General features: G+C 46.9%; 1 protein-coding gene across 2 annotated transcripts; it reads right to left on the bottom strand.

Annotated features, from left to right (window-relative positions):
* Window positions 1–1,124: 1,124 nt before the first annotated feature.
* Window positions 1,125–26,354, bottom strand: LOC140421940 (uncharacterized). Of its 2 annotated transcripts, XR_011947174.1 has the most exons (3): window positions 26,258–26,354; window positions 21,900–23,839; window positions 1,125–2,977 (listed from the first exon to the last, which is right to left on the bottom strand). XR_011947174.1 is itself a non-coding variant. In XM_072506930.1 (2 exons), the coding sequence occupies exon 2, from the start codon at window positions 23,491–23,493 to the stop codon at window positions 22,567–22,569; it is 927 nt and encodes a 308-aa protein (XP_072363031.1). In that variant the 5' UTR covers window positions 23,494–23,839; window positions 26,258–26,354; the 3' UTR covers window positions 19,927–22,566. The 2 variants fall into 2 exon arrangements, 1 of the variants encoding a protein (XP_072363031.1); XM_072506930.1 differs by lacking the exon at window positions 1,125–2,977 and having other exon boundaries at window positions 19,927–23,839.
* Between the last annotated feature and the right edge of the window lie 631 nt (window positions 26,355–26,985).

The raw sequence follows: 26,985 nt of genomic DNA on the forward strand, positions 1-26,985 counted from the left end.
GTGTAGGTCCCAACCATCTTTCTGCATTAACTGAGATTGATGTTCCGCTATGAACCCTGTGATGGAGCTGACGGCTCCTCAATCAGAACCCGGGACATTCTCTTTCTTTTTGTATTCGGCAATATTTATTTATTTATTTTCTGATGCGATGGAGAAAGAAATCTAACAAATAGACAAAGGGAAAGAAAATGCAGTGAACTATGCGGCTTCAACTAGACACTTGAGTGAGCATTGGCCCACTTGCATGGCTTCAACAACCTGTGCAGCTTCAACCAGACGCTCGAGTGAACGTTGGCCCATCTCCGCGGCTTCGAACCCGTCAGTCACGTTAGCGTGGCTTCAACCAGAATGGTCCGCCTGCGTTCATTCCCTGGTGCGCGGTTTCAGATAGACACGTGAATGAGTGTCAGTCACGCCTGTGCAGCTTCGTCGACGTTGGTCACAGCTAGACATAGTGTTAGAGCTAGGAGGGCCAGGCATGTCGAGGATCACCGAGGGTACTGGGTGCAGGGGTGGGGGGGCACCACGCCACCAGGAGTGGGATAATGTACAGCACAATAAATACCTCTTTGCACAAACATTATGACATTATGATGCCTCTGTCTCTTTCTTCAGCAATGCAGGCTGACCCCTGGTCCCTTTGCCCATCTCTCCAGGCATCCCACCTCCCCCACCCCCACCACCTGACGTGGCACCCACCCACCCTCTGGCCGTGGACATGCCCCTGAGGCTCTGTCCCATCCCCTGGGTGTGCGGATACTGCGTGTAGGCTCTTCTCCCCCGCAGTGTCCAGGCATCAAGGTTTGATTGCAATGCGAGGCAATGACTCCCACATGCTACAAGGCCTGCCCACCCACGGGAATCCACTTGGCATCTGTGAAGGGCTCGCTTTAAGGGCTCACAATTGCCAATTCCGTATCAGCAATAGCCTTCAGCCACATAGCCAGAGGCCTCAGCAGTCAGTGGGGGTTACGGGTGGCGGTTGGGGCAGATGGGCAGGGACAAGGGTTGCCCCCGGAACTGGAACACATGATCCAGGGGTTGGCATGGTGGTGCCCGAGTGGTTGTCACCCCCAGAGTCTCTTTCCCCCCCCCCCCCCCCCCAAATACTGGGCCGCATGCCCAGTGCCCCCGGGCTCTTTGCCTGTGAGCAAAGATGGCTACTCACCTCCTCGGCTCACCACAGGAATTCTTCTGACTGGTTCAAGCTTTACAAAAGAAATACTAATCGCCGCAGTGTGAGCGCTTGCTGGGGAGGCCGCTGAATGACGGGAGGCCATTGGATCTGGGGTAGCTCTCGTTAATTGTATGGAAATGGGGCTGAAGAGGTGATTATTGGTTTCTCACCTCGCTACGGCGAGATCCTGATTTCACCAAGGGCAACGGGCCGGTTGCATCGCAAACTGTTTGGTGCCTGGCGCGGATCTCGTTTTTGGCATTTCCCGCTATTCAGCGGCCTCGTTACTCTCAAAATTCAGTCCTGGATGTAATTGAAGCAGAAACAATAACAGCACAATCCAATTCCTGTAATCATTTGTGAACTTGTTGGTGTCTCAGCAGGTGCGATGAATCATGGGTTCCCTTCCCACACTGAGAGCAGGTGAATGGCCCCTCCACAGTGTGAACTCGCTGGTGTTTCTTCAGGCTGGATAATTCATTGAATCCCTTCCCACACTGAGGGCAGGTGAATGGCCTCTCCCCAGAGTGAACTCACTGGTGTTTCTTCAGGCTGGAGAACTGAGCGAATCCCTTCTCACACTGAGAGCAGGTGAAAGGTTTCTCCCCAGTGTGAACTCGCTGGTGTATCCGCAGGTGGGGTGAATCTCTGAATCACTTCCCACACTGGAAGCAGGTTAACGGTTTCTCCCTGGTGTGCACTCGCAAGGTAGATGAATCACTGAATCCCTTCCCACACACCGTGCATATGAATGGTCTCCCTCCAGTGTGGACTCGCTGGTGTCTCCACAGGCTGGATAACTGAGTGAATCCCTTCCCACATCGAGAGCAGGTGAACGGCCTCTCTCAAGTGTGAACTCGCTGATGTTTCTTCAGGCTGGATAACTCAATGAATCCCTTCCCACACTGGGAGCAGGGGAATGGCCTCTCCCTGGTGTAAACTCGCTGATGTGACTTCAGGTTAGATAACTGAGTGAAACTCTTTCCACACCGAGCAGGTGAACGGCCTCTCCCCAGTGTGAACTCGCTGGTGTGACGTCAGACTGGAAAACTGAGTTGAGTCCCTTCTCACACAGGGAACAGGTGAACCGTCTCTCCCCAGAGTGAACTCACTGGTGTTTCTTCAGGCTGGAGAACTGAGCGAATCCCTTCTCACACTGAGAGCAGGTGAACGGCCTCTCCCCAGTGTGGCTGCGTCGATGAATCTCCAGCTGAGATGGGACTCTTTCTCCCTTCCCACAATCCTCACATTTCCACGGTTTCTCCATGTTTTAGGTCTCCTCGTGTCTCCCCAGGTCAGACAGACAATTATGAAGCCTTGACCACACACAAACTGGTGAAGGGCTGGTTTAGCTCAGTGGCTAGACAGCTGGTTTGTGATGCAGGACAAGGCCAGCAGCGCGGGTTCAATTCCCGTACCAACTTACCCGAACAGGCGCCGGAATGTGGCGACGAGAGGCTTTTCACAGTAACTTCATACTTGTGACAATAAAAGATTATTATTAACACGTGTATGGTCTCTCCCCGCTGTGAATGGTGTGATGTATTTTTCAGGCAGTGTAAGAGGTTAAAGCTCTTTCCACAGTCAGTCCCCTGGAACACTCTCACTCGGGTGTGTCTGTCTCGGTGCTTTTCCAGTCACATTGATGTTTAAAATCTTTTGAAGCCAACAGATCGGGCAAACATTTCTCCTTCTAGATTCAAAGGCCGATGATACTCAGATCCCAAGGTATCGAGTGACTCTGTAAGACCGAGACGTGACAATTGAGATTTCTGTCTGCAATTCCTCCTCTTGTAATATCTGTAAAAGGAGTTTACAAAAGTCAACACTCAGTACAGGATAGAAATTCAGATCAGAGAATTCTAGTTTCTATGGAACATTCCTTCCTCTCATTCCCCAATACCTCTTCTCCAATACCTATTCCCCAGACCTAGTCTCCAGGGAGTGGACTCGGAGGGATGGAGTTTCGGAGCTGTGAGTACAAAAAAGGCCTCAAGGGAACTCAATACAGTTCCAAAAACAAGTAGCAGGATGGTCTGCACTGGTCAAATATACCGGTTATAAAGTTTACAGGAGGGACAGAGAATATGGCAGAGTGGGTGGAGTAGCCTTACTGATTTAAAAATACTATCACCTCAATGGTGAGGATTGGATTTAATTGTCACGTGTACCGGGATACAGTGAAAAGTATTGTTCTGCGTACAGTTCAGACAGATCATTCCGTACATGAGAACAATACATAGGGCAAACATAAATACATAAGGCGCCTTCTCCTCCTCCAAAATAGCCCCGTAAACCACCAATACTACCCCTTCCCCAGTCCCCCTGTCGCCCCGGCTCTACTGGGAAGCTCTGTATCTCCTTTCTGGCAAAGTCTCGAACCTGCATATATCTAAATATTTCCCCTTGCTCCAGCCCATACTTTGCTCCCAGCTCCTTCAATCCCACAAAACGACCCCCAAGAAATACGTCTTTTAGTGTCCTAATTCCTTTTCAATCCCATCTCCGAAAATTTCCAATCCCACTTCCCTGGCTCAAATCTATGGTTATCCTCTCTTTAAGGAGAAAGTCGGCATAGCTTTATTACAGGAAACTCATCTGGATGATGAGCACTTTAAATTGAGGCGGGATTGGGTGGGGCAGGTTTTTTCATCTCCTTTTCATCAAGTAGCAGGGGTGTGGCAATCCTTATTAATAAAAATATCCATTTTAAGGTTGAAACCTGCACCAAGGACAAAGGAGGTAGATATGTGATCATTAGAGGTTTGGTGCATGGAGATGTTGTTTCAATAATGGATGTTTATGGCTCCCCGAATTGCTCCCGGAGTTCATTACTAAGGCCTTTGTGGATTTTGCAGTTAGCTTCAACTAACTCTTTTGTGGTTGGTGATTTCAACTGTCCCTTAAATCCGCTGGTAGATAAGCTCCCGGTTACCAGGAACACCCCCACCCCCACCACCACCACCCCGCAAGCTAGGGCGTCGGCCTTTACCTTTGAGGAGGTGGGTTATGTGGATGTTTGGAGAACTTTGCACCCGAGGGGAGGAGATTTTACCTTCTTTCCATCCCTAATCAATGTCATACTAGAATCAACAACATTTTTATGTCAAGGACGATCCTACACCTGGTGTCCTCTTGCACCATAGTGAACATCGATTGTGGACCATCTCCGTTTCTCTGGAATTCTACTCGAGGGTTCACCCCCAGGTCGAGAATGTGGAGGTTTGCTGCCTCTCTGATAAGAGATACTTAATTTACGAGTTTGAGTTTTTCCTTTGGATTAACACGACCCCTGGTATTCCCCCTCCATTTTATGGGAGACATGTAAAGTTTATGCTCGGATGCTGAAGAACCAGCAATGTCTGGGGGTTTGTTTCACGAAGGCCGAGCAGAATTATAAGGAGATTTCGAATAAGCTATTGCTGAAGGAGGTTAATGCGGCAAGAGTGGCTTTGGACTCCCTATTGATTCAGCAGGTCGAGAAAGGTTTGCGAGGCAGACGGTGTACGAGTTTTGGAAGAAACCACGCAAATACTTGACCTGTTTGACAAAGAAAAAGGCCGACATTGGAACAATTCCCTCTGTGCGACTTGGGGGAGGGAAAAGGGTTGTGAGGACAGAGGAGATAAACAGGGATTTGGGGAATTCTGTGCAGGATTATGAAGTCTGGTGAAGTGTTGCTGGATATGGAGCATTTATTCTCTTCCCTGAAGCTTCCGTGGATATCAAGTGGATTCAATTATTCTATTAAAGGTAAAGTCGCCAAGGTCCCAGATTACCATAGGCTGCTTTCCCCTTTGAGGGGTAGAGCTGACCTGGTGGTGATTTAACCTGACGATCAACACATGTCGGGTGAGGGACAAAGTTGAGAAGGTGGGATCTTCATGAATAACTTCAGCTGGGAATTGAAGCCTCGCTCTGCATCAACGAACCAGCTGTCCAACCAATTGAGCTAAATCTTGTTGTCTGTTATATTACAGGCTGGTCGGGGCAGGGCTCATGGATGGTTTATAGTTGTCATATTTGAGCTTGAGAGAGAGTATCGACAAATAAATGTGTCAAGCTGAGGGAGCAAAGGATGTCAATGTCTTTAAGAGAGAGAGAGAGACCTGGGCCAACTTTTCCAGAGTCTCTACCGTCCCGGGATTCACTTCCTTTCCCTTCAGTTGCTGCAAGTGACCAATTGAAGGTGAGAATGAGAAAAGAAATGGAAAGGGGAGAAAAGAAAGTGTTTTACTCGCAGATGTTGGATACAGGAGGAAGTATCAGTCTGTGTGAAGCCCAATCTCCTTTCACATAAAGCCCGCGCTGATTGGAGGACCAGCGTCCTTCCGGTCCTAACTCTATCCATTAGCCAACACCTCACAGGAAGGTCAGGGGCTGGGCTGGGCTTTCCTCCACACATGCGCAGCTTCCCCTCACCCTTGGACATGCGCAGTACCTGATCACCCGCCCGTGCGGCGGATAGAGCGGGTTCCCCAGCGCGGGGGATTGTGGGAGCTACGGCCGACACTGTCCAAACTCCTGGGGTGAAAAGTGGAGGAGGCTTGGGCGGTTGTGTGCGAGCTTGGTGTCCGCCCCCGGGCCGATTCGAAAGGCAGGCCGCCTCTGGGAGCTTCCTGGATGGGGTGAAACAGCAACTCGGCGCCCATTGCTCCTGGTCCCGGAGGGAAGGGGAGAAGACCGGTTTCGGAGTACTGCGACCAGTCGTGTTTCAAGTCAGCGGTTGAGCTGCGGAGACGCTGCTTCGGACTGCGAGGTTTGCTGTCGGCGGTTTTGAGTTTGCCCAATGGAGGATGAAGGAATGGAGGAAGGATGGCAGCTGGATAGGCTGCTGGAAGCGGCGGGTCGGAACCGGGGTGTAGATTGTCCGATGGGCGGCCCGCAGCCTGCAGCCCGGGGTGGGTTGCTGCCGTTCCTGGGGTCTCCGGGGGTTTGGCCCCCCTGGACGCCCTGTGGGCGGTTGGGACTGACTCTGGGACTTTCTTCCCCGTTGTCGACTGTTGCCAACATTGGAGCGACTCTGGCCGCTGCCATTGGAGGACTTTGAGGACATGTTGTTCCTTGTGAAATTTCGGCAGGAGTGCCGGGGTCATGATGTGGAACGTGCAAAATTAATGGACTCTTTTTACAGACTTTTTTTATGTGTGCTGAGGGATTTGTTTTCTTGTTTTCTTTGCTTTCGTTTTATTTAGCAGCCTATGACATTTAACTCATTTCGGTTTCTCCGAAATGGTATTTAGTATTTGTGGTGGAACGCTAGTTGGTGCGAAACTGCTCTCCCTCCGAATGGTCCCGTGCCTTTGGGTGGGGTCCAGGAGGGGGGAACCCTCTCTCCTCCGCCGCGCCCGGGTCTGGCTCTCCGGAGGTCTGTGCTCTTAGCGAGGAGGGGCCTTTCCTCCGGGGTGTCGGCTGCAGGGCGGGGTGAACGGGGGTGGGTGAGCAGGGATTAGTGTTCGGTGATTGATTCTATCCTGTTAAATCTTTTCTGGGGTGAATTGAGGCCTGGTGCCTGGTGATTGGGTTTTTGATATGATACTGTTAAAATGAATCGAGGCCCTGTGGGTCATATTTGTTTCCGAAGCGGCCGTATTGTATCGGGGCCTTGTGCCTCGCGACTGCTTGTCTTGTGTTTAGAGGTCGTCACCTTGAAATGTACTTGTGGTTTTTTGTTCCTTTTTTTCTTTGGAATGGTCGTTGGGTTTCGAGGCCTTGTGCCTCACGACTGTTCGTGTTATGTGACTGTTCGATTGTTACTTGAACTATGCGTAGGGCCTGTGCCTTGCGGCTGGTTGTGATAAGTGACTGGCTAATTGGTATCTGGAAACGTATTTCGGCCCTGTGCCTTGCAGCTGTTTGTGTTCAATGACTGTTACAATGTTACTGTGAAATGTAATTGGGCCTTGTGCCTTGCAGCTGTTTCGTGTTCAGTGACTGTTTAATCGTCAATTTGAAGTGTAATGAGGCCTGGAGCCTTGTAAATTGGTTTCTGTAATAATTGTGACGACAATAAAAGAGTTACTCACAGATGTTGGATACAGGAGGAAGTTTCAGTCTGTGTGAAGTTCAATCTCCATTCACACAAAGCCCGCGCTGAATGCCTGGAGGACCAGAGTCCTTCCGGTCGTCCAACCTTTCCCATTGGTCAACGCCTCAGCAGGAAGGTCAGCGGAGAGTTTTCCCTCGCACATGCGCAATCTAGCCTCTCGGACATGCGCATTCCTGGGCCGGGGGGAGGGGAAATCAACGCGAGGCTTCTCGGTCTGGCCGGAGCTGTCAGCCGGTTGCCTGGAAACCTTGTCTCGAGCAAGGGGGAACAATGAGTGGGGCGGAGGAAGTATGTTGACCAATGGGAAGAGTTGGTGAACCGGAAGGTCTCTCTTCCACCATCCAATCAGCTCCCCCGTTGTTCGAACGTGGAAGCTGGACAATGAGGAAATCTGGGGCCTCACACAGACTGAAAACTTATTCCTGTCTCCAACATCTGTGAGTAAAACACTTTCTTTTCTCCCCTTTTCCATTTCTTTTCTCATTCTGACCTTCAATTGGTCACTTGCAGCAACTGAAGGGAAAGGAAGTGAATCCAGGGAGTGTGCATGCAGACTTTGCAAAGCTTGGCCCAGGTCTCTCTCTTCAAGACATTGACATCCTTTGCTCCCTCAGCTTCTCACATTTATTTGTCTGGCTAAAAGGATGGTCTCTTTCCTAATGTTCACAATTAAAGGGCTAGTTTATCCAGGAGCTGGCTGACATTGAAGGGGACAGTAAATTAATACCAGACAGAGACATTTCTCGTGCTGTTATATGGTACACATTAGATATATTATTTATGGTTCTGTAATAAAGTACAATCCAGTCATCTCTTCCCTTGGAGGGTTATTAGTCTCTGGATTTCTCTCCCACAGGGACCAGTGGGGTGTGGGGATCATTGAATATATTCATGGATGAGTTGGACAGATTTTTAATAAATTGTTATGTTTTAAATCATTTTTAAACACTGAATACAACAGAATAACAAAAAAAATCGTGGCAAATGGGCACAGAACAGAACAAGAGATATTGCCAACATAAATCCAAGCAACACATTGCAGAATTCATTTGGAACAGGATATTTGAGGGACCAGAGCCTCAAGATGAAATGCCAGATCAATTGAAGAACCAGTTAACAGGTTAAAGTAGTGAGTGGGGAAAGAGGGTAAGATTATATAACAATTCAGTTTGTAAACCCCAAAATATTACAAACGGACTAACAGCATAATCAAATTAAAATGAATAACACAACATAGATGACATAGAACTCCTGTAGCGCAAAAGGCTATTCGCCCGTTCACATCTGCACTGAGCCTCAGAAAGAGCATTTCACTGAGGCCCACTCCCCATCCAATCCTCGTAGCCCGGTGCATTGATCATGGTCAACCCACCTACCCTACACATCTTGGACACAAAGGGGTAAATTAGCGTGACCAGTCCACTTTCACTGCACATTTTGGACAGTGGGAGGAAACTGGAGCCCCCGGAGGAAAGACACAAGGAGAATATACAAACTCCACACAGAAAGCCACCCAAGGATGGAATTGAACCTGGGTCCCTGGCGCTGAGGTAGTAGTACTAACCACTGTGCCCTAAGTTAAATTGAATTCACTCATGGAAAGCCCAGGAGGAGCAAGTCAGTCAAATTGGAGCCTATTTATTTGAGATAGGAGTCCCACACTTTACCCAATGCATCAGACTCAGAATGAAGTACAGACATTAAAAATTGCATGGAGATGCATTCCATAATCAGCCTATCCCAGTTTTGGATCGAGGGTGAACTGACTGGTCTGCTTCTGTATTGAGCCAGGTGAAAGTTGGCTCCATCCTCATCCAATCCCTTATGAACATAAGACGAGAGGCCAATTGATGAAGCCTGATTTTCGGGAGACCATCTCCTCCCTTCGCTCCTGGTGATTGGAGCTTAACAAACTTGAGGCAAGGTTTATTTTTGTTCCAGATAGGGTCACAGATGTTTACAGCTTGTAAACAGGCCCTTTGGCCCAGCTTGTCCATGCCGCCCAGTTTCTATCACAAAGTTAGTCCCACTTGCCAGCATTTGGCCCATATCCCTCTATACCAAGCCTGCCCATCTAACTGTCTAACTGCTTGTTAAAGGACAAAATTGTACCCGCCTCTACCACTGCCTCTGGCAGCCGTTCCAGATGCTCACCACCCTCTACCAGCCTTCCCGAACAGGCGCCGGAATGTGGTGACTAGGGGCATTTTGCAGTAACTTCATTTGAAGCCTACTTGTGACAAGCGATTTTCAATTTATTTTCATTTCATTCATTTCTATGTAAAGAAACTTCTCCTCTGGTCTCTCTTTTGTATCTCTCTTCTCTCACCTTAAACCTATGCCCTCTAGTTCTAGACTCCTCTACCTTAGGGAAAAGATGTTGACTATATGCCTTTTCTATGTTCCTCACTTTGTAGACTTCTAGAAGGTCACACCTGAGCCTCCTTCGCTCCAGGGAGAAAAGTCCCAGCCTATCCATGTGCGGTCTTACCAATGTCTTGTCCAACTTCAATAAGACATCCCAACTCCTGTATTCAATATTCTAACCAATAAAACTGAGCATACTGACTGCCTTCTTTACCATCCTGTCCACCTGCTACTCCACCGATAAGGAGCTATGAACCTGTACTCCTAGATCTCTTTTTTCTGTAACTCTCCCAAACTTCCTACCATTAACTGAGTGGGTCCTGCCCTGATTTGATTAATTTCCCAAAAGACTCTGGTCAACAGCAGTATAGGCAGCATCTGCAGAGGGTACAACAGTCTGGGCAACACATTCATTTTAATGAAGGCAATCCTCCCTCACCATGAAATCGTAAGAGCCGATCACCGGGCAAGATCCCACCTAATAGTCACCATCAGCTGTGGAACGTTGGCCCCATATAGCTGCCTAAAAGAGGGGCCATTGACATCCCCAGGTTTGTAAATGGCTTGGAGGGTGGGGCATCTGAAGGGGAAGTTAGCAAGAGGAGGGGGCTTACCCCTCAACCCCTCCCCACCAGCATGGGCTCGAACTCAGTAAAATTGATCTCGATACGAGAGAAGCCACTAAATCTATCCACTGCTCCAATAATGTCCAAGACTGAAAGACTGGGGTTCAACACAAACAGCAGCCTGTCATCTGCACACACAGTGATCTTGTGCTGCCTCACCCCACCCTCCAGGCCCGATATCAGAGGATCCGATCTGATATCCTCCAGCAAGGGCTCAGTGGGCAACGCAAACAGCAAGGGGGACAGAGGGCAGCCCTGTCTAGTCCCTCTCTGAAGCTGAAAATTCGATGCCCTTAAACCATTGGTGAGCACCGCCGCTGCCGGTCTGTGATGTAACAATTGAATCCACTCAATATAATCCTCACCCAACCCAAAGCCTCACAGCGGATACACCAGATAATTCCACACAACTCGAGCAAAACCTTTCTCTGCATCGAAGGAGATCACCAGCCCATCCAGTGCATATTTCTGAAAAGCCTGAATCACATTCAGCAACCTTCCAACATTGCTACTGGAAAATCTTCTCCGTACAAACCCAGTCTGGTCCTCCCGCACGATTGTCGGAAGGATGTCCGCCAGCCTTATTGCCAAAACATAAGATCGCAGTTTCAAGTCAACATTCAAAAGAGAGATTTAGCAATAACAGGCCCACTCCTCTGAGTCCTTGTCTGCCTTCAGAATTAAAGAGATATTAGTCTCACAAAGAGTCGGTGGCAGCATCCCAGAGTCAAAAGAGTGACAATACATACCCATCAACGGATCCAATAACAAATCCTCAATCCCCCTGATAAAATTCACGCCCACAGCCACCTGGTCCCGGGGCTTTACCCGGCTGCAACTCCTTCACGGCCTTTGACACTTCTTCCCAAGAAAAGGGAGCATTAAGATTTTCTGAGGCCTGCAGAAGCTTCAGGGAAGAGAGAAAATGCTCCACACCCACCAACACATCACCAGACTGCTCAGACTTGTGTAATCCTGCATAGAATTCCCCAAATCCCTGTTTATCTCCTCCGTCTTCATGACCCTTTGCCATCCCCCAAGCCACACAGAGGGATTCGCTCGAAAGTCGGCTTTTTTCTTTGTCAAACAGGCAAGTATTTGCTCGGCTTATTCCCAAACTCGAAAACTTTGACCTCACAAACTTTCAACTTTTCTCTGCCTGCTGAGTCAACAGGGAGTCCAAAGCCACTCTTGCTGCGTTAACCTCCTTCAGCAATAGCTTACTCGGGCCCTCCATATGATTCTCCTCCACCTTCGCCAAACAAACCTCCAGATGCCGCTGGTTCTCCAGCATCCTGCACCTTTTATTAGCAGTGTGAGAAATGATCAGCCCCCGAGCATAAACTTTACACGTCTCCCACAAAATGGAGGGGGAAATCCCAGGGGTCGAGTTAACCAAAAGGAAGAACTCAAACTCTTCCCAAGTGCATAATAAATGAACTCGGGGAGGCTCCAAACCTCCACATTCTCGACCTGGGGGTGAGCACTCGAGCAGAAACTCCAGACAAACGGGGGAAGGTCTGCGATTACGATGCTCCCTGTGGTGCAAGAGGACACCAGGTGGAGGATCGTCCTCGGCACAAAAATGTTGTCGATTCTAGTCTGACATTGCTGTGGGGCTGGAAAGAAGGTAAAATCTCTGCTCCTCGGGTACAAAGTTCTCTAAACATCCACATAACCCACCTCCTCACTGTTATGATCCCTGACCAGACCCCAACAGTGGCTCGGATACTGGCCAGAAACCCCAATATTTTATTTGTGTTTTGTACGACTGTGAGGAAAGGATACCTCACCCCAGGAGTGATTTTACGAAAAATATGGGCCATGCTGTATGAAAACAAACTTTATTACTGACACAATATTAAAATAAGTTTAACATCACACCAGAAAACCGCTGACAATTAGCCCTTAAACAATCAATACAGTGAATACAGTAACCCTTAACTGCTCCCTTTATTCCCACTCAAACAGCAAAAACACATCTCAGCTCTCAATCCACCGTTAAACAGTTAGCCCTCAGAGATGTTCTTTGAGAAAGGGAGATCGTGTGTCACTGCGTTAAAGAAAAGATCTGAATCTTGTTAGAACCATGCAGAAACTCTGGCTGTATTTCATCGGAAGCTGTTTCAGCTTGTTACAGCTCACCTTCTAATTCCACTCTTCTGCTTGGAAAGAAACTGCTAATCTAGCTCCAGGCATATCTTTTCAACTGAACTGAGATGCTTGACCTGTGCTCATATCTTCAACTAATTCTCAACTAAAACACTGCTTTCCTGCAAAAAGCCTGAAACCGTGGCTCCTCCCAGTACTGACATCATCTTACCAAGATGAAATCTAATTAACTCCACAGGGAATCCCCTTCATCCAAACAACTTTCCATTAGCCCATGTTTTTTACGATGCTTTAATTGCACCTCTGGCACCAAAACTTCGTTTTCTTTCAAACTAGGATTTCTTTTAGAAACTTGACTGCCGCAGTGACACACACTAACTCAGGTTTTTAACCCTGACTGTGCTAAATACCCAGAATACAAAAACTCTGAAATTCCTACAGTCATCAAATTACAAGCTGAGGCCAACGCCCAAGCCTGCAGCGTGGGGGTGTTGGTGGTACCGGGAGCTTATCTACCAGAGGATTTCAGTGGCAGTTGAAGTCACCAACCACAAAAGAGTTAATTGAAGCTAACTCTGCAAAATCCTTTATAATTAACTCCGGGGAGTAATCCGGGGATCCAGAAACATTCACTATTGAAACAACATCTCCATGCACCGAACCTCTAATGATCATATATCCACCTGCTTTGTCCTTGGTGCAGGTTTCAACCTTAAAAGTGATATTTTTATTAATAAGCATTTCCACACCCTTGCTACTAGACGAAATGGAGGCAAAAAACGTGGCCCACCCAATCCTGCCTCAATTTAAAGTGTTCCTCATCATCCAGATGGATTTCCTGTAATGAAGCTATGTCGACTTTCTCCTTAAGAAAGGAGAAGATCTTTTTCCTTCTGATAGGGTGATGGATGCCCCGTACATCCCCTGAGAACATTTGAAGATTGACTGCCGCTATTAGTTAGGCGACAGAGAGAACAGGAACAGATTTTCACACCACAATCGGGCGTGCGCCATTCCCCCTCCTCCAACTCACTTTACACCAGAGGCACCAAAGTCTCCCCAAACTGCTCCTTTCACAGATAAAAGCCCCGTCTGTACCAGAGTAGGATAAAGTCAACAAAACATAAACCCTCCCATAATAACAAAAATACAAAAGAATCACGACCACAATAGATCCAAGGGGACATTCCTCAATAAGACTGAGGACCCGGAGGATTAACCCCACGGCCAGACTGTCGTTACCCTCAGGATACCTTCTCCAAAATGAGGAGAAGAAAAGTAACTTTTGTAAATTGTTTTTACAGGATATTAGAAGAGGAGGAATTACAGACTGAAATCTCAAACATCACGTCTCAATCTGACTGAGTCTCGCAATTCCTTGTAACGGAATATCACTGGACTTAGAATCTAGAAGGAGAAATGTTTGTCTTTTCTGTCCGCTTCAAAAGATCAGTGTGACTGGAAAAGCCCAGAGACACACACACCCGAGTGAGAGTGTTCCAGAGCACTGACCGTGGAAAGAGTTTGAACCAGTTACACAGACCAAAAAAAAATCACACCATTCACAGTCTGGAAAGACCGTACACGTGTTGTGTGTGTGGACGAGGCTTCAACTGATTGTCAAATCTGGAGAGACACGAGGACACCCCACCCTGGAGAAACGGTGGAAATGTGGGGACTGTGGGAAGGGATTCAGGGTTCCATCTGCACTGGAAGCTCATCGGCGCAGTCACACTGGGGAGAGGCCGTTCACCTGCTCTGTGTGTGGGAAGGGATTCATTCAGTTATCCGCCCTGCAGAAACACCAGCGAGTTCACACTGGGGAGAGGCCGTTCATCTGCTCTGAGTGTGAGAAGGGATTCACTCAATCATCCCACCTACGGACACACCAGCGTGTTCACACGGGGGAGAGGCCGTTCATCTGCTATGTGTGTGGGAAGGGATTCACTCAATCATCCGACCTGCGGAGACACCAGCGGGTTCACACTGGGGAGAGGCCGTTCATCTGCTCTGAGTGTGAGAAGGGATTCACTACTTTAAGGAGTCTGCAGATTCACCAGCTAGTACATACTGGGGAGAAGCCGTTCACCTGCTCTCGTTGTGAGAAGGGATTCAGTCAATCATGTGACCTGCGGACACACCAGCGAGTTCACACTGGGGAGAGGCCATTCATATGCTCTCAGTGTGAGAAGGGATTCGCTCAGTTATCCGCCCTGCAGTCACACCAGCGAGTTCACACTGGGAAGAGGCCGTTCACCTGCTCTCAGTGTGAGAAGGGATTCACTACTTCATCGAGCCTGCGGAGACACCAGCGAGTTCACACTGGGGAGAAGCCGTTCACCTGCTCTCAGTGTGAGAAGAGATTCACTCAGTCATCCGAACTGCGGATACACCAGCGAGTTCACACTGGGGCGAGGCCGTTCACCTGCTCTCAGTGTGAGAAGAGATTCACTCGGTTATCCCACCTGCAGAGACATCAGAGAGTTCATACAGGGGAGAAGGCATTAACCTGCATTTAATGAGAGAAGGGATTCAGATATCGATACTCCCTCCAGGAACCCTCGCGAGTTCACACCTGGAAGAAGCCATTCACCTGCTCTGAGCATTTAATGATCCGGAGACACCAGCGTGTTATTTCTGGGGAGAGACCATTCATCTGCTCTCAATGTGGTGAGGGGTTATGTGATTCATCACACCTGTTGTGACCCCAACAAGTTCACAATAAATTATAGATGTTGGCTCCGTTGTTATTGTTTCTGCTCTCACTGACATCCAGGACTGCATTTTGTTCATTCTGACATCTGGTGAATGGTGATGATTGGAGGGTTTCTTTCTGCTGGACTGGCCGGTCTAACACCTCTGCCTCCAGTGGGCTGACCATTTTTGAGGTTAGTTGCGATTACCTGGTTCCAAGTTTGACGAGGAGCACAGAATGAAAAGGTGTTTGCACGTTGGAAGATATTTAGTTCCCAAAGCAGCCATGTTGCCATTAAGATGGGTTATGGTGGTTACAGGGTTCTTTTGTCTAATTTATCTGGGTGTTTCTCGCATCTTTGTATCATTGGAACATAGAATCAGGAGTTGGCCATTCAGCCCGTCCCTTTGTGTTATTGGTGTTTAGAAATCTGTCAGTCTCTGTTTTAAACACACTCAATGACTGAGCTCCAACAGCCCTCTGGGGTAGAGAATTCCAAAGATTCACAACTTGTAGATCTCTGTAGATCAAATGATTGCCCTGTTCTATCCCCGTATCCCTGTTGGTTTCTTTCCCTCAAAAGCCCATCCCATTTTCTTTTGGAAACATTTCATCATCTCCGCTTCTACCCGCCTCCTCTGAAGTGGGTTTCAGGTATTTCCCAAATACTGCCAATCTCTGGTTCAAGTCTAAGATTTTCTTCAAATGTAGACGAGAATCAAAGGGCAAAGCAGGAGGCCATTAAGCCCACCATTCCCATGCTAGTTCTTTGAATGAACAATCTGATTGGTCCCATCACCCTGCAAGTTTATTTTCCTGCAGAATCTGTCCAGTTCCCTTTTGAAAGTTACAGCAGAATTTACTTCCTGCACCATTGTCAGGCAATGAATCCCAAATCACAAGAAGTCATTCTGTTTTAAATCAAATAGCAAAGGGGCTGGTTTAGCACACTGGGCTAAATCGCTGGCTTTTAAAGCAGACCAAGGCAGGCCAGCAGCACGGTTCAATTCCCGTACCAGCCTCCCCAAACAGGCGCCGGAATGTGGCGACTAGGGGCTTTTCACAGTAACTTCATTGAAGCCTACTTGTGACAGTAAGCGATTTTCATTTCATTTCATTTCAAATACCTTCACGAGATACTGTGTTTGGATTTTCACAGGGTATTTGAAATGCAGTGAAAGACATGATTGTTACATAAAATCAAGTCTCAGTCTTTATGAGTTATCTTCGTGAGTGGACCGAGTGTGATATATCCAAGTTTGGAAACTAGTTCTAAAAATAAATTACATTTATTTGAGCGGCACAGTGGTATAGTAGTTAGCACTGTTGCCTCACAGCACCAGGGACCCATGTTCAATTCTGGCCTTGGTTACTGTCTTTGTGTGGTTTGTACATTCTCCCCGCGTCTGTGTGGGTTTCCTCCGAGTGCTCTGGTTGCCTCCCAGTCCTAAGATGTATGGGTTAGGGTGATTGGCCCTGATAAATTGCCCCCCCCTCCGTGTCCAGAGATGTGCAAGTTAGGTTATGGGGTTACGGGTGAGTGGATATGGGTGGATTGCTCTTTGGAAGAGTCGGTGCCGACTCAATGGGCTGAATGGCCTCCTTTTGCATTCAAGGGATTCTGTATCTATTTCTATACCAACTTTCATGAACACAATCTCCTAAAGCTTTTTACAGCCTTTGAAGTACTTTTGAAGTGTAGTCACTGTTGTAATGTCCTCCCCTAATAGGCGCCGGAATGTGGCGACTAGGGGCTTTTCACAGCAACTTCATTGAAGCCTATTGTGACAATAAGCGATTATATTATAATGTCGGAAATTCTGGGTATGCCTCATTGATAATATTTTGTTTTAAAAATCAATCACTCGTCCATCTTCACTGTTATGAGTAACAAGGTTAAGGAAACCATGTTAAACTCTAAAACGTGACTGGACCTTTATTTTAAAAATTCATTCTGTTCCAAACCAAAGCTGAGTGAGGCAAAATTGTTTCCAGTAACAAATTGTTCCAGAATTTTGTAAAGTTACAGAAGATCATATATTGCCAATGTCTGGCTCAAGTCGAAGACTCAATGTTCAATCCAATCTCGGTTAGTAAGAAAGAAAGGTATTGTCTTTCACAAAACTGTCATTTTCAACTAGTGAATATTGTATTAACCAAATATATTAATTAAAGATTACTGTATTAATTAGCTACCAGTCAGTAACAGATGACTGATTAAGTAATGAGCATTAATTGAGTTCCAATTAAATAATCAATAATGGATCAGTAGTTACAGTAAGAGACTCAGTTTTATTTGCTGTAAAAATGTAAAAGCTTAATTGCTGTGCTTGTAAAGCATGTGCAATGAGGATAAATGTACTGGCAAGAGAGACCTTCAAACTCTGATTAGCCTCAACATTTGAAACTGTTTGAATAAGGGAATGTATAGAATTAGATAAAGGGGTCGTATGAAACAGTTCTATTGTATTCCTGTCTGAGATAATGAAAGGTGGTGTCAGTAATTGAGGATCCAAATAAATTGATCCAGTGACCAAATTGACCAATTGTCATAGAACATAGAATATACAGTGCAGGAGGAGGCCATTCGGCCCATCGAGTCTGCACCGACCCACTTAAGTTCTCACTTCCACCCTAACCCCGTAACCCAATAACCCTTCCTAACCTTTTTTTTGGACACGAAGGGCAATTTATCATGGCCAATCCACCTAACCTGCACGACTTTGGACTGTGGGAGGAAACCGGAGCACCCGGAGGAAACCCACGCAGACACGGGGAGAACGTGCAGACTCCGCACAGACAGTGACCCAGCGGGAAATCGAACCTGGGACCCTGGCGCTGTGAAGCCACAGTGCTATCCACTTGTGCTACTGTGCTGCCCCACATGTTACAACATGCTCATGTTACAACAGGCCCAACTCTGACGTGAAGTAATGGTCACTTTGGGGATAAAAGCAGAGGTTCTGAAGGTCTTCCTTGCTGCCAAGTACTGAAGATTCTTGAGGCTGAGTTCCAAGGAAATTACTGTCAAAGGAGCCAGAGAGGGTTTCGCTTCTACAGACTGATCACCCGCATGAAGTTGTAAAAGTCAATGTCTGAAAGTTTCTTTGAATAAACTTTTTTAATTTAACATCAAGAGAATTCTGCCTTTGCCTTAATTGCCTTGTCTGAACCAAAGTGAATTTATTAAATGGTAAGTTGGGGGTGGCTGAAATCAATAAAGTTCCAAATAACAAGTTCAGAAAACACTGGTGCAGCACAGTAGCATTGTGGATAGCACAATTGCTTCACAGCTCCAGGGTCCCAGGTTCGATTGCGGCTTGGGTCACTGTCTGTGCGGAGTCTGCACATCCTCCCCGTGTGTGCGTGGGTTTCCTCCGGGTGCTCCGGTTTCCTCCCACAGTCCAAAGATGTGCAGGTTAGGTGGATTGGCCATGATAAATTGCCCTTAGTGTCCAAAATTGCCCTTAGTGTTGGGTGGGGTTACTGGGTTATGGGGATAGGGTGGAGGTGTTGACCTTGGGTAGGGTGCTCTTTCCAAGCGCCGGTGCAGACTCGATGGGCTGAATGGCCTCCTCCTGCACTGTAAATTCGATGATAATCGATGATAAATAAATCTTCAATTTAAAAACTTGCATTTCTATAGCACCTTTCACAACCACAGGACGTCCCAAAGTGCTTTACAGCCAATGAAGTACTTTTGAAGTGTAGTCACTGTTACAGTGTAGGAAAAGTAGCAGCCAATTTACACACAGCAAGATCCCACACACAGCAATGTGATAATGAGCAGATGATCTGTTTTTAGTGATGTTGATTGAGGGATAAATATTGACCAGGACACCGGGGATAACACCCCTGTTCTTCTTCAAAATAGTGGCTGTGGGAACTTTTACACCCACCTGAGAGGGGCAGACAGGGCCTCAGTTTCACATCTTATTTGAAAGAATGCTGTTCTGACAGTGCAGCACTCCCTCAGTGCTGGGACGAGGAATGTTGGATGTGATTTTTGTCCTCAAGTCCTTGGACTGGGTTTTGAATCCACAACCTTCTGACTCAGAGGTGAGAGAGCTGCCCACTGAGCCACGGCTGACACTCGAGACAATACAAAGTTAGAAATGGAAAGTTACCCTTTAAAACCCCCACCCTTTGTCTCCAGTGCCTAAATCTAATAATAAACACCCCAATATAAATAACGTGGATTTGACTGACAAATGTTTAAGTGTTGGTTTAGAGCCACAAGTTCTGACTTCCCATTTGAGCCTCGGGCACCTTTCTGTCTCTATTGCTCATGTCAATGACAGCCAGGCAATAGAGCTGAGGCTGAATTTAGCTGAGAATAACGGGGCCTGTGCGCAGTTGGGAAAATGCCATGGACGTCGCACTAATAGAGAGACAGGAAAGTGCTGGAGGACTGACTGGGAAATGGGCCTCCAACCAATTGTTATATCGGTCACTCGGAGCTAAAGAGAAACCCGTCTCTAAATACATATACAGGGAAGAGGCTGCAATGAAATCTGTCCCTTTTAACCTGCACAAAAGCAGGAGGCTCAGATTCACAGCTTGTGGGAGGAGACCATTCAGCCCACCGGGTTCCCGCTATCTTTGAGAGGACTCTCCCATTCCTCCAAATACTCTGCTCTTTCCCCAGAACCCTGCAGATTCTTCCCTTACAAGTATTTACCATTTGGAAAGATCCAACTGAATCTGCTTTCAGACATGTCAGAACAATTCGCTGTGTCAATAAATAAAATAAAATCTCATCCCCCCCCCCCCCCCCCCCCCCCCCCCCTCTGGCTCCTTTGCCAACTACCTCAGAGGGACTCACTTTCTGTTAAAGAGCCTGTCAACCTCTCACCCACTTTCCCTGAACGACATCAATCTAATTATGAAAAATCAAATGTTGTTATGATAAATGTTTATTAATGAAGCATAACATGGTTAAAAAAAACAGAAAATGACTTGAGGATCAAAGACAACCAGAGTAAAAGGATATTCACAATATTCTGGACACAAATGGTTTATCTTTAATTCATCTGTAGCCTGTTCCCTGCCCTCTTTGTGGAACATCTCCACTCAGTCCACAAGCATGACCCTGACCCTCCGCTTGCTGCCAGAAGAATTCACCACCTTGCTCTCAGGCTCACATTTCTGTCCTCGGCCTGCTGCAATGTTCCAGAGAAGCCCAACACAAGCTGGACCAACAGCCCCTCATCTTCCCATGAGGCACTTTACAGCCTTCTGGACTCAACATTGAGTTCAACAACCTCACACCCTGAACTCTCTCCTCCATTTTGATTTGTTTTTTTACTGAGTGCCAGTCTGCATCTTGTTTACATGTTTTTTGCTTCCAGACAGAGCTGTCCTTTATTCTGCCATTAACGCTTACTCTGGACCAATGCTTTATTTCTTTTTTTAAATTTCTTTAGAGTCTTCAATTATTTTTTTCCAATTAAGGGGCAATTTAGCGTGGCCAATCCATCTACCTGCATATCTTTAGGTTGTGGAGCTGAAACCCACATAGACATGGGGCGAATGTGCAAACTCCACACGGACAGTGACCCGGGGCCAGGATCAAACCTGGGACCTCAGCGCCGTGGGCAGCTGAACTAACCACTGTGTCACCGTTCCACCCCAATGCTTTGTTTCTTTACTGCAACCAGTACCTCTCCCTTTGCCTTTTGTAACAGGACATTTTTGTCTTTTAATCTCACCCACCCTCTAACCAATCCCTGACATTCCCTTTTGTTCTACCTGACCCTTTCTCACCAGCATCAAACCCAGCACATTTCTCCCTCTCTTTAGTTCTGAAGTAAGTTACATTGGACGTGAAACGTCAACTGTTTCTCTCCCCACAGATGCTGCCAGACCTGCTGCGTTTTTCCAGTTCTTTCTGAATTTATTTTCGATCTGTCTGTAGTTGGGGAAAAACACTATTTAGTGTCCAGGAGGATACGGAGTGAACCACTGAGGACTGAGATTAGGAGAAAGTTCTTCACCCAGAGAGCGGTGCGTCTGTGGAATTTGCTACCACAGGAAGCAGTTATGGCCAAAGCATTGTATGTTTTCAAGAAGGAGTTAGATAGAAATCTTGGGGTTGAAAGGATCAAAGGACACGGGGGGGAAAGCAGGAACAGGTTACTGAGTTGGATGATCAGCCATGATCAGAATGAATGGTAGAGAATGCTTGAAGGGCCGAATGGCCTCCTCCTGCTCCTATTTTCCATGTTTCCATTTCAGTAGAAAATTTCACTCCTGTTCCGATCCCAGTTGACGTTATAACGGAACAGGAAGATCCCATAATGGAACCCTGGCTCAAAAGACTTTAACTTTTTTAAATGAAACAGAGTCACGGGGCTACTGATTAGTTTTATCAATAAGAAAAAAATTAAACATAAAAATGGATTATAATACAATCCTCCTTTACACCTCCTTCCGCTTCATCAATACACACAAGTTTTAAGACTCACGTGGATGACAAAATACATTTGAAGCCCCAATGGTCTCATTGGCACAGTTAGTGTTTCCGGATTTCTCCTTAGAATCGCCCCAGATGATTGTCATATGAGAGTTTCCAAACTCCATTCCCAAAATACTTTTAAAAATATTCCCTTATAAGAATACCTTTACTTAGTGATCCACATTCCAAAATCCAGTCCAACTTTTCCAAGGGCCCTTTTGACTCCAGTTTTTAGCAGGAAATCTGTACCAGGATTGTGGACCAACCCATTTATGATTTCACTGCTTTCACTGACTTTCACTGTTACACAAATTCTGATATCCAACTAATACTTTACAAGTTGTTCATAGACGATATTAACACATTTTAACAGTGAGGATTTTTTAATGAAACGTTTGTCTTGTATTTTCACTAACCAATTCCTTCTCAGCTTTGTCTGGTGTCCCTGAACAGAATCCTGTTCTCTTTCCAGGTTTTCAGACCCAGCTATCCCTGAGTTTCCTCTGAATCTTCTTTCCTGCACATTACTCCAATATCCAGCTTTTCTTATAGCAAAGCTGAGAGAGTTGGTTTCTCTCTCCAGCTTCGAGCAGAGTTGGGAGCTGTTCCCTGCTCCGTGACCTGACTCCAACTGCCTGCAACTGCTGCTAGCTTTCAGCTATAAACTAAAGAACAAAAGAAAGCTGTTCGCCACCTTTCAGGGCCTCTCTAGTTGCTCAGCAACTATCTTTTCTTTATGCGGAGCTATCTAAACACAATCGTATCCTAGGATTGAAGCTAATCCCCACGTAGACCGCCTTTAACGTCTAACTACAGCTCCCTTCGAGGCACAAAACACCTACCGAAAACTAACTTTTTTCTAATGTTTATCCATACAAATATAAATCCCTTAAAACTACCTTTGGTTTCCAAATACTCCCAGTTTCAAAGAGCATCAGCCCACTGGAAGCAAAGTCATGAGAACGGCCAGTCCAGCAGAAATAAATCCTCCGACACTCCCACTTCACCAAGTGTCAAAATGAACATGGTTCAGTCCTGGATGTGATTAACAGCAGCAATAACAGCAGAATCCAACCCCTGTCATCACTTGTGAACTTGCTGGTGTTTCAACAGATAGGATGACCGAGTGAATCCCTTCCCACAAACAGAGCAGATGAATGGTCTCTCCCCGGTGTGAGTGCGCTGATGTTCCATCAGTACCGAAGAGGTTTTGAAGCTGCTCCCACAGTCCGAGCATTTAAAGGGTCTCTCATTGGTGTGGGTGACATTGTGTCTCAACAGGTTGGGTAAATGAGCGAATCCCCTCCCACACCCAGTGCAGATGAATGGCCTCTCCCTGGTGTGAACTCGCTGGTGTCTCATCAGTTGGGTTGCAGAACTGAATCCCTTCCCACACTCAGAGCAGGTAAATGGTTTCTCCCCTGTGTGAACTCGCTGGTGTATCAGCAGATCGGGTGACTTAGTGAATCCCTTCCCACACTCAGAGCAGGTAAACGGTCTTTCCCCGGTGTGAATTTGCTGGTGTGTCCGTAGTGTGGATGACTTTCGAAACCTCTTTGTGCAGTAAGAGCAGCTGAACGGTCTCTCCTCAGTGTGAATGCCCTGGTGGGTCATCAGCTCCCGAGAGCTTTTGAAGCCACTCCCGCAGTCAGAGCATTTAAAGGGCCTTTCATTGGTGTGAGTGACATTGTGTCTCAGCAGGCTGGATAACTGAGTGAATCCCTTTCCACACATAGAGCAGATGAATGGCCTCTCACTGGTGTGAACTCGCCTGTGTGCCTGCAAGGTGGATAAATGAGTGAATCGGTGTCCACACATGGAGCAGGAGAAAGGCCTTTCCCTGGTGTGAACTCGCTGGTGTGTCTGCAGGGTGGATGACTGACTGAATCCCTTTCCACACACAGAGCAGGTGAATGGCCTCTCCCCAGTGTGAATGCGTCGGTGAGTTTCCAGCACAGATGGGGATCTGAATCTCTTTCCACAGTCCCCACATTTCCATGGCTTCTCCATGCTGCTGGTGTCCTTGTGTCTCTTAAAGTCTCGTCCCCACACAGAGCACGGATACGGTCTCTCCCCGCTGTGAATGATGCAATGTTTTTTCAGGCTGTGTAACTGGTTAAAAGTCAGTGCTTTGGAACATTCTTATTGAGTGTGTGTATCTCGGTGCATTTTCAGTCACACTGATGTTTAAAATCTGAATCTGACGGAACAGAAAAACATTTCTCCTTATAGATTCAAAGGCCGATGATATTCAGGTCCTGATGAATTGAGTGACTGTCAGATCTTGATGTGATGTTTGGTTTGATGTGATATTTGGTTTGAGATTTCTGTGTGTAAATCCTCATCTTCTAATATCCTGTTAAATGTGTTTACAAAGATCATCTCAGTGTCGGTACAGGACAGAAATTCAGAACAGACAATTCCAGTTTCTATGGAACATTCTTTCCTCTCTCATTCCCTCAAAGCTGTAAATCTCCACCCCACACACTCTGACTCCATTCTCACTCTGTTGTAACTAATATCCATACTCCCAATTCTCCTGAAGATGCTGAATCAGCTGATCAACAGATCCATGCACTTTGCAACCTGTCCTGGAAAAGGGAATCTCAAAATCTTTTGGCAGCTGCCAGAGATATTTGTCCATTTGACTGGACTACAGAATTTGGGTAATGTTTCTTGCAGTGCACAAGGAGACTATTCAGTCCATTGGGTCTGCACCGGCCCTTAGAAAAAGCACTCTACCTAGGCTCACTCCCTGCCATATCCCCGTAACCCTGTGCATTGATCATGGTCAATTTACCTAACCTGGACATCTTTAGACACTACGGGACAATTTAGCATGGCCAATCCATCTAACTGCACACCATTGGACTGTAGGAGAAAATTAGAGCACCCGGAAATTGGAGCCGGAATTGAACCTATGTCTCTGGTGCTGTGAGTAGCTGTGTAACTGTGCCGCTGAACTGTATTGCTTGATTAGAAATGGGGGGTGCGGGAAGAACTTTATTCAGAGGCAATTTTTCAGAACTTCTAATTTACTGCCTATGAGGTTGGTGGAAGCTGCGATGATTATTAATTTCAAAATGGAATAGCATGGGCCCATTTAGGAACTAAACTTGCAGGGGAACATGGATATAGACGGGTAATTGTACTGACTAGTTTGCTCAACAGATTCGGTATGGTTTTGAATTAATGAATGGACGCCTTCTGTGCTACAATCACTCTGACTGGAAAAATATGACATAGGTGCACAACTATATTACAAAACTAGAAATAATAACAAATATATTTTATTACTGAACCATCAATAATATATCTAATCTGTACCATATAACAACAGTAGACATTTCTCTATCCGATATTAATTTACTGCCCCCTCAAATATCAGCCATCTCCTGGGGAAAGCAGCCCTTTAATTGTGAACATTAGGAAAGAGACCATCCTTTTAGGCAGACAAATAAATGTGTCAAGCTGAGAGAGCAAAGAATGTCAATGTCTTTAAGAGATAGAGAGAGGATGTGGGCTCCAATTTGTGGGAACCAACGGTTTGTGCCGGGGAGGTTGGATGGGGGGTTTCAGAGGTGGCAGAGAGCACAGATTGAGAGGCGGGGGGACCTGTTTATTGGTGGGAGCTTTTCTTGTTTGGAGGAGGAGTTTGAACTCCCAGGAGGGAATAGGTTTCATTATTTGCAGGTGAAGGACATCGTAACGGAGGCAGGTTCCTTTCCGCTTCTACCGACCCAGTGGATACAGGATAAGGCAGTTTCAAAAACGAGGATGGGGGAGGGGATGGTCTCAGAAATTTATAAAGAACTTATGGCGTGGGAGGGACGCCAGACAGGGGAAGTAAAGCGTAAGCGAGAAGAAGAGCTGGATAAGGAACTACAGGCGGGTCTTTGGGAGGATGCTCTGAGTAGAGTCAAAACGTCCTCATCATGTGCCAGGCTCAGCCTGATATAATTTAAGGTGGTCCACCGGGCACACACGACTGTTGCCTGGATGAGCAAGTTTTTGAAGGCGTGGTGGACAGGTGTGGGCGGTGTGCGGGAGGGCCAGCAAACCATGTCCACATGTTTGGGGCATGTCCGAAGCTTAGGGGATATTGGCGAGGATTTGCTGATGTCATGTCCATGGTTTTAAAGACAAGGATGGCACGGGTGCAGAGGTGGCGATTTTTGGAGTGTCAGAAGACCTGGGAGTCAAGGGGACGAGAGAGGCTGACATTTTGGCCGTTGTCTCCTTGGTAGCCCAGAGACGGATCTTACTGGCACGGAGGGACTCGGAGTCCCCGAAATCGGGGGTATGGGTTAGTGACATAGCCGGGTTTCTCAGGCTTGAGAAAGTCAAGTTCGCCCAAAGAGGATCAACGTTGGGGTTCATCCAGAGGTAGCAGCCGTTTATCGACTTCTTTGAGGAAAATTAAACTGTTCGCAGATATAATAAGGGGGGGAAAGGGGGTAGAGGGAGGTAGTTTAGTTTCGGCAAGATTAGTGAGTGAAGGAGGAGGGTGAGCTGGGGAACTGTGTCTGTTGGCTGGGTACAGTTGTGGGGTGGGGGGGGGGGTATTTACTGAGTTATGTTTATATTTGTAATTACTGTTATATAATCATAAATGCCTTCAGAAAATGTTTTTTAAAAAAAAGAGAGAGAGACCTGGGCCAACCTTTCCAGAGTCTGCACCCTCCCTGGATTCACTTCAGTTGCTGCAAGTGACCAGTTCAAGGTCAGAATGAGAAAATAAATGGAAAGAAGGAGAAAAGAAAGTGTTACTCACAGAGGCCTCCTTCTGCACTGTCGGTTCTATGTTATGTTCTAGGTTGGAGATAGGAGGACGTTTCTGTCTTTGTTCTCACTCTTCATTCACACAAAACCCGCATTCTGATTGGCTAGAGGTGCAGAGTCCTTCCGGTGTAATCTCCTCGCATTGGTCCAAATCTGAGTATGACGGTCAGGAGGTGGGCACTCCAATGTACATGCGCAGTTTCTCCTCTCCCTTGGACATGCGCAGTCCTGGGCCGCCTGCCCGCGCGGCGGATAAAGCGATTTCCCCAGCGCGGGGGTTTGTGGGAGCTTCGGCCGCCATTCTTCCTCCAGAGCCCAGTCTCCAAACTCCTGGAACTGGGATGAAAAGGGGGCAGGGCGCGGTGACCCAACTGACACAAAGTACGTGCGGATAGTCACTGGATTGGTTTGTGCCGTTCCTTGACAAAACAGTTTGTTAGCTTCAGGTGGAAAGATTTAGACACCTGGGTGACATTAGGTGAGGGTGAACCTTAACCCGGGAGTCAGCATCTTCAGGGGAGGAGAACTGGGCGTTGGAGGGGATAGGGTGGAATGGAATAAGGGTGGGGGTGAGGAACTGGGAGAGTATCTGCGTTTCCTTTGCTGTTTTGGAAATAAACCTGTTCAAGGTACAACTCAGCTTTAGACCGATTCTTCCTCTGCAGACACTATTTTGAATGATGTGGAGATGCCGCTGTTGGACTGGGGTGAGCACAGTAA

The sequence above is a fragment of the Scyliorhinus torazame genome, chromosome 5, assembly GCF_047496885.1.
Source record: "Scyliorhinus torazame isolate Kashiwa2021f chromosome 5, sScyTor2.1, whole genome shotgun sequence".
NCBI lineage: Eukaryota > Metazoa > Chordata > Chondrichthyes > Carcharhiniformes > Scyliorhinidae > Scyliorhinus > Scyliorhinus torazame.